The sequence below is a fragment of the Camelina sativa genome, chromosome 15 (genome assembly GCF_000633955.1).
Source record: "Camelina sativa cultivar DH55 chromosome 15, Cs, whole genome shotgun sequence".
NCBI classification, from domain to species: domain Eukaryota; kingdom Viridiplantae; phylum Streptophyta; class Magnoliopsida; order Brassicales; family Brassicaceae; genus Camelina; species Camelina sativa.
The window spans coordinates 10515737-10527103 of NC_025699.1; the positions used below are offsets into that span (position 1 = coordinate 10515737).

General features: G+C 40.3%; 2 protein-coding genes across 2 annotated transcripts in view; one reads left to right on the top strand and one right to left on the bottom strand.

Moving 5' to 3' along the window:
* On the top strand, positions 2102 to 2983 carry LOC109129089. Its single transcript, XM_019236703.1, has 2 exons — positions 2102 to 2613; positions 2728 to 2983. Exons 1-2 carry the CDS (start codon positions 2102 to 2104, stop codon positions 2981 to 2983), a joined length of 768 nt encoding a protein of 255 aa, XP_019092248.1.
* Positions 10866 to 11367, bottom strand: part of LOC104746348 — a 1175-nt gene continuing 673 nt past the window's right edge. Inside the window, exons 4-5 of the mRNA XM_010467804.2 lie at positions 11279 to 11331; positions 10866 to 11178 (exon numbers count right to left, since the gene is read on the bottom strand). Of these exons, the coding sequence (XP_010466106.1) occupies positions 11047 to 11178; positions 11279 to 11331 (185 nt within the window). The 3' untranslated portion in view covers positions 10866 to 11046. The remainder of the gene's footprint in view (positions 11179 to 11278; positions 11332 to 11367) is intronic.

Below are 11367 nucleotides of genomic sequence, written 5' to 3' on the forward strand. Positions count from 1 at the left end.
CCATGAGAATGTATTAACAAGAATGAGAGGATCATTGTCTAGAGATAACTCATTGTTGATTGAGAATTGTTGATCAATCTAGATAACTATAGCTTAAGCCCATCCCATGAATCCATCCTTAGGACCTTTCTTTGTCTATTGATTTCCCAGTTTAAATCATGTTATTGCTTGTTGCTTGATTCACTTTCATTTTGCTCTGTTTTGTTTGTTGTTTTGTCTCTATTTTACATCCGCAACACCACTCGACCTACCACTCGATCGAGCATCCGATCGACTTCTTGATCAAGCATCATCCAGAATTCTTGTTTATGTTATGCATATTTCTAGTTTCATTCCAGTTTCATTTCTTGTTGCATTCATTTCATTTCTGTTGATTCTGTTTCATTTCCTGTCTTGCATTAGTTTAATTCATGTTCTTGTTTAGCATCATCACTGCTTTGTTTTCACTGTTTACCTTGCATTCAGTCTCTTATCTTAGTATTTTTACATTCTGCATTTTATCATTATCATTAGGTTGCTAGTTGAAAACATTCATCATATTTGGCTTGACTTAGATAAGTATTCAGATCCTGATTGCTTGCATCACACTCATTATGGATTGACATCCTTTATGCTACAACATCATAAGGGTAATTGAAACACATTGCATCCACCTGTTCATCCATCATCCATTATCATCATTCATCATCACACATACAAAAGACCATGTTTCAATTTGGCGGCGTTTCCATTTGAGTGTTTGTTTGTGATATTTAGGATTCATACAAGTCTAAGATTAAGTTATATTGTTCCTTTGATCACTACTTATTTGAATTCTTCATCTGCTTGGTTGTTTTGAATCTCAGGTACCTACTCGACATACAACACGAGCTACCACTCGACCGTTTGCATGATCGAGTACCTGATCGAGTCACAACCTGGATTCAATTAGTCCACTCGTCTCAGTCAGTTTGATCATCAACTCGAGCTAGTGCTCGACCGAGTGCCTGTTCGAGTCAGTCTTCGGGTTAGTTGATGCAAACAAGGTCCAAGGGGAATCAGAATCTCCAGAGGTATCTTGATCACATCAATCGCCTACCAAGAGACCTCAGATAGCAGAGAACAAGAATCCTCCAGGAACAAGAAAATCAGTTGCTAATGGAGAAACAAAACAATCAAGATCCAAGGCCAAGGAACATTGGTGTAGGAGATGCCCCAAATACACACAATCAAAGAGCTGGTATTGTGCCTCCAACAGTTGCTAATAATAATTATAAGATCAAAAGTGGGCTAATCTCTATGATTCAAGCCAATAAGTTCCATGGTTTGCCAATGGAAGACCCCCTAGACCATTTTGATGAGTTTGACAGAATTTGTAGTCTCACCAAGATCAATGGTGTAAGTGAGGATGGTTTCAAGCTCAGACTTTTCCTTTTTTCCCTTGGAGATAAAGCACACTTGTGGGAGAAGACCTTACCAACAGGAGCTATCACAACCTGGGATGGCTGCAAGAAGGCCTTCTTAGCCAAGTTCTTCTCCAATGCAAGGACTGCAAGGTTGAGGAATGAGATTTCTGGTTTTGCACAAAAGAATAATGAAAGCTTTTGTGAGGCATGGGAGAGATTCAAAGGCTTCCAAACTCAATGTCCACATCATTGCTTTAGCAATGAATCTCTACTCAGCACCTTATATAGAGGAGTCCTACCTAAGATAAGGATGCTTTTGGATACAGCCTCCAATGGAAATTTCCTCAACAAGAATGTAGAAGAAGGATGGGAACTAGTGGAGAAGAGGTTTGTCTCCAATGATCAAGATGAGAAGTACAAGAAGGACTTGAAGGTAGTCCATGAGAAGTTGGAAAAGATACTACTCAGCCAGCAAAAGAACATTCACTTTTTTGTGAAGAAGAGGTCCCAGCTCAAGATGGGGAGAGAGAGTTTGCTGAGATTTGCTACATGCAGAACCAGGAGGGTGCAAGGGTTATAATCAATTCAAGAACAATAATCTCTCCTATAGAAGCACCAATATGACAAATCCTCAAGATCAAATCTATCAACCACAACAGCTCCAACAACAAAACAACTATGCACCCAAACAGCAATACAATGGTTTTCAGGCCCCAATGTGTTCCCCTTCAGGGTTTCAGACCAACCAAGGCCCAGAACCAAATTTGAGAGCAATGATGCAGCAAATGTTGCTTGGGCAAGCTAATGGGCAGATTGAGGATGCAAAGAAGTTTGCTGAGCTGAACCAAAAGATAACTTCTCAGTATAATGATCTCAACATCAAGTTTGAAAGTCCAAAATCCAAGATTGAGACAATGGAGAACAAACTAACTTCTTCTTCCACTATAAGGATGGACCAACACAAGGGCAAGGCTATCATGCCCTCTACAGAATTTGCTAATGCAATCAATCTACGTAGTGGAAAGGTGCTACCAGAACAAAAAGGAGTGCAACCTATCACTGAGGACAGTGAAGAACAAGATGGGGAGGGTTTTCAGCAAAAGGACCCTCAGGATGAAGAGACGATCGAACTCGACCCACTACTCGAGCACACACACGATCGAGTGGGTGATCGAGTACCTTCTCAGGAGAAGATTAAGCCAGTTGCCACCAAGGAAAAAGAAGTCTGGTTCATTCCTCCTCCTTACAAGCCTCCACTACCTTTCCCAGGAAGATTTAAGAAGCAGATGGTTGAAAAGTACAAGGCATTGTTTGATAAACAAGTTAGAGAGATTGAGCTTAGGATGCCTCTAATAGATGCTTTTTCTATGATCCCTCCTTACCAGAAATTCTTGAAAGATGTTATGATGGAGAGGATCAAAGAAGTTCAAGGGATGGTGACCCTTAGTCATGAGTGTAGTGCCATAATCCAAAAGCAAGTGAACGCTCAAAAGTTAAGAGATCCTGGTTCCTTCACTCTACCTTGCTCTATAGGCCCTTTAACCTTCAACAGATGCCTTTGTGATCTGGGAGCCTTTGTGATTTGGGAGCCTCAGTGAGCCTAATGTCTCTATCAGTTGCTAAGCGCCTAGGGTTTACAAAGTATAATCCATGCAATATATCTCTGATCTTAGCAGATAGATCAGTAAGATTACCATATGGTGTTTTGGAGGACTTACCAGTTAGAGTTGGAATAGTGGAAGTCCCAACAGACTTTGTAGTCTTGGAAATGGATGAAGAACCAAAAGATCCTTTGATCATGGGAAGACCATTCCTAGCTACTGCAGGAGCAATAATTGATGTGAGAAAAGGGAAGATTGATCTCAACTTGGGGGAGGACTTGAGAATGACATTTGACATTGTAGAGGCTATGAAGAAACCAACAATTGGAGAACAAGTTTTATGGGTTGAAGAAATGGACAAATTAGCAGGAAAGTTGCTGGAAGAGCTAGCAGAACAAGATCACCTTAGAACTGCTTTGACCAAAAGTGGAGAAGAGGGGTTCATCTACAAAGAAACCAAAGCTTATGAAGAAATCTTGGACTCCTGCAGAGAATCAGATAGTTCAGAGGTTTTTGAGGGGTTACCAGCAGTAAGAGAGGAATTCTGGTCAGTTCAGATAGCAAATACCAAGAGCTCGACCACCCACTTGAGTACACACTCAACCGAGCACCGATACCACTCGACTGAGTGCCCTGCCGAAACTCTCACAGATGACTGGTCTGAGCTAAAAGCACCAAAGGTAGAACTCAAACCTCTCCCATCTGGGCTAAGGTACGTTTTTCTAGGTAAGAACTCTACTTATCTTGTGATGGTGAATGCTAAATTGAGTAGTGAAGAACTTGAGTTGCTAGTTGTTGAGCTTAGGAAATTTAGGAAAGCTATTGGTTATTCACTAGATGATATTAAAGGAATTTCACCTAGTCTCTGCATGCATAGAATTCACCTTGAAAATGAATCTTACTCTAGCATTGAACCTCAAAGAAGGCTTAACCCCAACCTAAAGGAAGTAGTAAAAAAGGAGATTCTTAAGCTGCTTGGTGCTTGTGTGATCTATCCTATCTCTGATAGTACTTGGGTCTCACCAGTACATTGTGTCCCTAAAAAATGAGGAATTACTGTCATAAAGAATGATCATGATGAATTGATTCCTACCAGAACTATAACAGGACATAGAATGCGCAGTGATTATAGAAATCTTAATTCTGCCTCTATAAAAGATCATTTTCCTCTTCCATTTATTGATCAAATGTTAAAGAGACTAGCCAATCATACCCATTACTGTTTCTTGGATGGATACTCTGGATTTTTCCAAATTCCTATTCATCCTAATGATCAAGAGAAGACAACATTCACATGTCCCTATGGTACCTTGCCTATAGGAGGATGCCATTTGGATTATGTAATGGACCAACTACTTTAAAAAAGATGCATGATGTCAATCTTCTCTGATCTTATTGAGGATGTTGTTGAGGTTTTAATGGATGACTTCTCTGTCAATGGAGATTCTTTTTCTTCTTGTCTTGCTAATCTATGTAGGGTCTTGAAGAGATGTGAAGAGACAAATCTGGTTTTGAACTGGGAAAAGTGTCATTTCATGGTTGAAGAGGGCATAGTTCTTGGACATAAGATTTCAGAGAAGGGTATTGAGGTTGATAAAGCAAAGATTGAGGTCATGGTCCAGCTTCAACCACCAAAGACAGTCAAGGACATAAGAAGCTTTCTTGGTCATGCTGGGTTCTACAGAAGGTTTATCAAGGACTTCTCAAAGATTGGTAGGCTATTGACAAGGTTACTTTGTAAGGAGACTGAGTTCAACTTTGATGAAGAGTGTTTGAAGGCTTTCAAGGAGATCAAAGCTACCTTGATATCAGCTCCAATAGTCCAGGCTCCAAAGTGGGATCTTCCATTTGAGATTATGTGTGATGCTTCAGACTTTGCAGTGGGAGCAGTTCTGAGACAGAAAAAAAGATAAGAAGCTGCATGTTATTCACTATGCAAGTAGAACTTTGGATGAAACCCAAGGGAAATATTCAACAACAGAGAAAGAGCTTCTTGCAGTGGTATTTGCCTGTGAAAAATTCAGAAGCTACCTAGTGGGGTCCAAGGTAATTGTGTACACTGATCATGCTGCTTTGAGGCATATCTACTCAAAGAAAGATACCAAGCCCAGGTTGTTAAGGTGGATACTACTTCTCCAAGAGTTTGATATGGAAATAGTTGATAAGAAGGGTATAGAGAATGGAGTAGCTGATCATTTATCCAGAATGAGGATAGAGGAAGATATACCAATAGATGACTCAATGCCTAAGGAGAAGTTGATGCAACTCGAAGTCACTCAACCGCCAACTCGAGCAGACACACGATCGAGTCCGTTTGGCTACTCGGTCAAGCACGACCAAATGGAGGAGTGGATGGCACTTGACAGTGAAGATTTGCCATGGTATGCTGATATAGTTAATTACAAGGTATGTGAAGAAATTCCAGCATACATGGACCCCTACAAGAAGAAGAAACTGCTCAAGGACATAAATAGTTACTATTGGGATGAACCTTACTTATACAAAAAGGGATCAGATGGACTGTTTAGGTGTATAGCAGAGAATGAAGTTGAAGGAGTTTTGGGAAATTGTCATGGTTCTGCTTATGGTGGTCACTTTGCAACTTTCAAAACTGCCCAAAAGGTCCTATAAGCTAGTTTATGGTGGCCTACATTGTTCAAAGACACTCACAAGTACATTACAAAGTGTGATGCTTGAAAAAGGATGGGGAATATTACAAGAAGAAATGAAATGCCCCAAAATCCAATTCTAGAAGTTGAGATATTTGATGTGTGGGGAATTGATTTCATGGGACCTTTTAACCCTCCTTCAAATGGGAATGGCTACATATTGGTAGCAGTGGACTATGTGTCCAAGTGGGTAGAGGCCATTGCAAGCCCTACTAATGATCATAAGGTGGTTCTAAAGCTTTTCAAGACCATAATCTTCCCAAGATATGGAATTCCAAGAGTTGTGATCAGTGATGGAGGGATACACTTCATTAACAAGATCTTTGAAAGAATGCTAAGGAAGTATGGAGTTAAACACAAGGTATCCACAGCTTATCACCCACAAACAAGTGGGCAAGGTTAAGTATCAAACAAGCAAATCAAGGCCATTTTATCAAGAATAGTGGGAGCAACAAGAAAAGATTGGTCTAGTAAACTTGATGAAATAATTTGGGCTTATAGAACAGATTTTAAGACACCAATAGGAAGAAGTCCATTTCAACTTGTCTATGGAAAGTCTTGCCATCTCCCAGTAGAGGTTGAGTATAAATCTGTATGGGCAATTAAGCTTTTGAACCTTGATTTAGAGACATCACAAGCAAATAGAAGTCTAGATTTGCATGAGCTTGAAGAGATCAGATTGGAAGCTTATGAGAGCTCCAAAATCTACAAGGAAAGAACAAAAGATTTTCATGATAAGAAGATTCTCATTAAGGATCTAAAGGCTGGAGACCAAGCTTTACTTTTCAATTCAAAGCTCAAGCTGTTCCCTGAGAAGTTGAAAAGTAGATGGGGAGGTCCTTTTGAAATAAAAGAGGTTTTGCCATTTGGAGCTGTAACACTTCTCAACAAGGATGGTAGTGAGTTCAGAGTTAATGGTCAGAGAATTAAGAAGTACTGGGGAGAAAAAGAGAAACAAGAGAAGTCAACAATGTTTCTCAAGGATGCCCCTCAAGCCTGAAAAGGCATCAAAAGTCAAGCTTAGTGACTTTAAACAAGCTCACTAGGGAGGAATTCCCTAAGGTATCCTTGTATATAAGATTAATTTCCTTGTGTTTTATGTTTGTGTTGGGCAGGCTTTTATAAGAGAGTATAGATGGGTTTGAGAAGGATTGGACTTAAAGAAATGAATTTTTGGGGCCACTTGACTAGCCCACAAAAGGTACTCGATCGAGTGCCCAATCGAGCCCAAGCCCACTCGACTCATTCTCTTTGCTCGCTCGACCGAATGGAGGGAGAACCAAGTTCAAAATTCAAAATTGGTCAAGCACTCGAACACGTGGGATCGAGTGGTGGGGTCGAGCATGTGCAAAAGTGAGTCAAAGATTCCCAATTCAAATTGTGAATGGTAAAAACGCTCCACCTTGTCACCTTGTCCCTTTATTCTTCTTTATAAGCTCATGAACTCGAGCATAGGCTCTTCACACCCTCAAATTTACATAAACACTTCAAATTCTTGCTAAGAAATCTCCTTGAAAAGCTTAAGGTTCAGTTCTTGCTATTTATGGGTTACTAACCTATTAACTTTGAGCTTTGGGTTTATTCTTCCAAGTTTTTTTTGAAATGACTTCCAAGAGGAGTGAAACACAAGAACGAGCTGCTGCTCGCCGAGAAGCTGCTAAGCTTGTAGCTGACAGTTTCCCTGAGTTCCAAAAGGTGCCATCTGTCCCAAGAGAATTTGGGGAAGGCACTCGACCTCGAACTCAACCACGCACACGGCCGAGTGGCCAGTTGAGTGACTCGTCGAGTCGGAAAGCACAGCAGAACCAAATTGACGAAGAGGATTAGGTCATGAGTGAGAGTGAGGGCGAGTTGGTGTTTGATTTCTCTGAGCATAGAAGACACAAAGAAAAAGGGAAGAGGCTAGCTGAACCCCAAGAAGAAGCAGAAGTGGAAGAAGAATCTGGTTCCCAAACCTCAAGCCAACTCTGTGAAGCCTTCATGAAGATGAGCTTCCAAGGAACAAGATACCCACAAAGGGAAACCATGGAGAAGCTGGGTATTGCTGAAGATGTTGAGTTTCTCTTTGAGAAAAGCAATCTAAGCAAATTCATGGGTTTGTGCTTGGAAGGGTATAGGGAAGAGAGCTGTGAATTTCTAGCCACCATCAAGTTGCATCTCTTCACAAGTATGGACCAAGACATGGGAGCTGGTTACATTGACTTTACCATCAAGGGCAAGAAGTATGAGCTGTCACTCAAGCAGCTAGCCAAGGGATAGTAGAGGAGTTAGAGAGACCAGCAAGAGAGTGACACTTTTACAAAATTGGAACAAGTGGCATGGGAAGACAGTTGAGAAGCTGAAGAAGAAGTTTGGAAAGATGACCAAGACCATAAAGGAGTTAAAGAAGGAAATTGTTGAGTTGAAGAGTGGAAACTCATCACCAACACCATCTAGACCATTGAGGAGGAGTAGCTCAACTAGAGCATTGTCTAGAGCTGAAAACTCGGTGATACCAGCAAGAGCCTCGCTGCATGAGCCAATTCAGAGGGAGAGAGGTCCAGTTCGCACAGAACAGCATTTTCCGAGGCACTCGACCGGTTCACTCGAGCACCCACTCGATCGAGTACCTACCCAGACCTCCCTATGGCTTTCCAGCTCCTACAGGTTATCCTCCTTTTCCTTATGGTCATGCTTACCCACCCTTTCCACCACAATACTTCATGGACCCAGCCCTCTTGGAACAATACTATGGACAACAAGGTCAAACATTCTTCCCACAGCCACAAACTCGACCAGCCAGCTCGACAGCACAGTCGACCGAGCAATCGATCGAGTCACAATTGATGGCCATAGTCGATTACCTTGTTTCTCCTTCCCCAAGTCAGAATCAAGACCCCAGCTACACATATGACAGCATGAGTGATGCTTTAGACAACTTATTCCACAACCCATAAGGTACCACAATCACCATTTTATGGTAAATACCATTGCATTTCTTGTTTTGTTTTATTTTGAGTCTTGAATCTTCTGTCAAATTTCTCTTACACAGAGGACTGTGAAATTTAAGTTTGGGGGAGGGTTTTAGATAAAATTTGACATTGTTTTCTGTTTTCTTATTTCAAATTTTTAGCATAATCATATTAGTACTTGCATTTCATCTAGGGCATAGAAAAACCAAAAAAATTGAAAAAATTTCACAAAAATCTTTAAAAAACAGAGTGTTCATATAGTTTGCATTGCATATTAGGATCTTGTTAGCATGTTTCATGTAGGACTGTTTCATATGTTGCATTAGGGATCAATGATGAGTTTAGCCTTGTTAACTTGTTTAATTTCACTAAACTAGGATCAATGGCCAAGTTAATAGTACTTTGATGCTAGTTGAGTGGTTAGAAACATAAGATTGAACCAAGTCTAGAATTCCTATATTGCATTCTGTCTAAACTGAAGCATGTTGTGATTTGATGCCATTTCCTATTTATAAGAACCTAATATTGACTTTTAATTATCAGTTTATGCATTGCTTTAAACTCATGGATACTTTATAATATTTGGATCATCTTTCCCATTTTTACCACTCTTGTTGATCCCAGTAGCTGATTTCATCATTGAATCAGTTTTCCCCACCCTTAACCAACCTTATTTTCAAGCCATGTTTAATCTTGTGTTTGTGAGGCCTATTTTGGGATTGAGCTTGGTAGAAAGTGTTAGGTTTGAACTAACAAGAATTAAACCTTGTGTAGTTCTAGTTTGCATTTTTCAAACTAGATAGGACTAGGTGGTTTAAATTCTGGGACTTGTTGTGTTCAAAAAGAAAAGAAAAAGAGTGAAAAGAGAAAGAAAAGGGTAAAGTCCTTAGGAGGGAAATGTTTTAAAGTAAATTCAAGTTCTAAGTGAAAGAATGGTAGTAGTAAAAAGTTTCAAATAAGGTTCTGGTCAAAGAAAAGAAAGAAAGAAAAGAAGAGTCTAGTAAAAAGCTTTATGACTTGGGAAACAAGTAAGAAAGAGAACCTTAGCATTTAAGAAAGAAACCCCTTTCCACTAAAGAAATCAAGTAAGAAATCTGGCGGCGGTGGTCATGGTTCTAAATCTAGCAGCGGTGGGAGACCAAGCAGAGATATTGCTTTGTCTTCTCACTCCTCTAACCCCTCCTCCATCAACGAGACTTCTTCACACTCCTAACATTTTCAACATTCTCTCCCATCTCAGTATACGTCGGAAACACTACCCCAGTATTCTCGACAACCTTCTCCTCAGCCACAACTCCGAGGCTTTCAACAACAAATCCTCTCCCAAATGCAGCAGCCACCCCCACCGCATGTTCATGTTCCGGTGTATCAACAGCCGGGTCATCCAAATCCGGGGTACCAACCACCAATTCAGAATCCTGGGTATCAACCGCCGCTTCAGAATCCTGCGTATCAACCGCCGCTTCATAATCCGGGGTATCAGCAACCGGCTCCTCACAATCCGGTGTATCAACAGCCGCCTCATCATAATCCTGGGTATCAACCGCCGCTTCATAATCCAGAGCATCAGCCACTGCCTCCTCAGAATCTAGAACATCCACCACCGGCTCAGAATCAGGAGAATCAAGACTTCCAACAGCTCCTTGATGATTTGCTTGCACTTCCGGGTCGACAACATCTTTCCATGTTGAGTCCGCATCAAATCCCCAACACTCAAACTACTTGGTATCCGAATTATTTTCTTTTATTTTTTTATTTAGATAAAGACGAAGAAGTTTGGTGTGTTGTGTTTAGATATAGTGGTGTGTTGTGTTTAGATATAGTTTGGTGTGTTGATGTAAAGAAGAAGAAGTTTGGTCTTTAGGGATAGAACCAATATCACACTCTCATGTTTATGGTCTGTCTTTTTTTTTTCAAACTTTCTTATCCATTTCAAACTTTCTTATGTGATTCATTTGTGTTTGTTTGATGGGTTTTATAAACCGTAAGTGTGCTTCGTCTTACAAATTTTAGCGTCTAACTACTTAGCTTGTTTGTTCTCTAACTCAGTTTGTTATATGAGGTAGCTGTGGTGGGTGTTTCACATCTAATATTTAACTATGTCTACCTTTTCATACAACTCTGTTTGTCTAGCTGATGTTCCCAGTGAGGAGTTAGGGATGCTATTGATGAGGCAGGCAGCAAATAGCAGCTGGAATCATAAAATCACAAACGCATGTGTTTGGAGGATGAGGAAGTTGTCAATGAAGGTGAGAAGGACCAAGGCGATGTTTAGCATTAGGCCCCATCTCTCGGAAACATATATTTCTTTTGGTTTTTTCATTACGAAATTATGATGTTAACAATAACGAAAATATTGTTACGAACAAAAGTTAACCCACACAAGAACATTTTCGGAAAAAGTATCGCTCCATAATAACCAAATACTTTATAAAGATAATTAGTGTTTACGAGCAGACCCCAACAATTCAGACAACGCCTTGTCCCATCGTTCATAGAATTCGCCAGCCTCCTTCAATTCAGACCACCTCTTTTCCGATCGTTTGTAGAACTCGTTAGCCTCCTTCAGTGCCTGAAAGGAAGAGAGATGAGAAGATGAATAATAAAACTATTGACACATACATACATGGGTCATTCAAGTGGATTTCTTGCTTTTGGTGCTGTTTACTTACCTTGAGCCGAAGCTCTCTAATTTCCGATGCTCTACCGCCAAACGTGAGATAACCTTTTATTATATAATTCCAAAAAAAAAAAAAAAAAA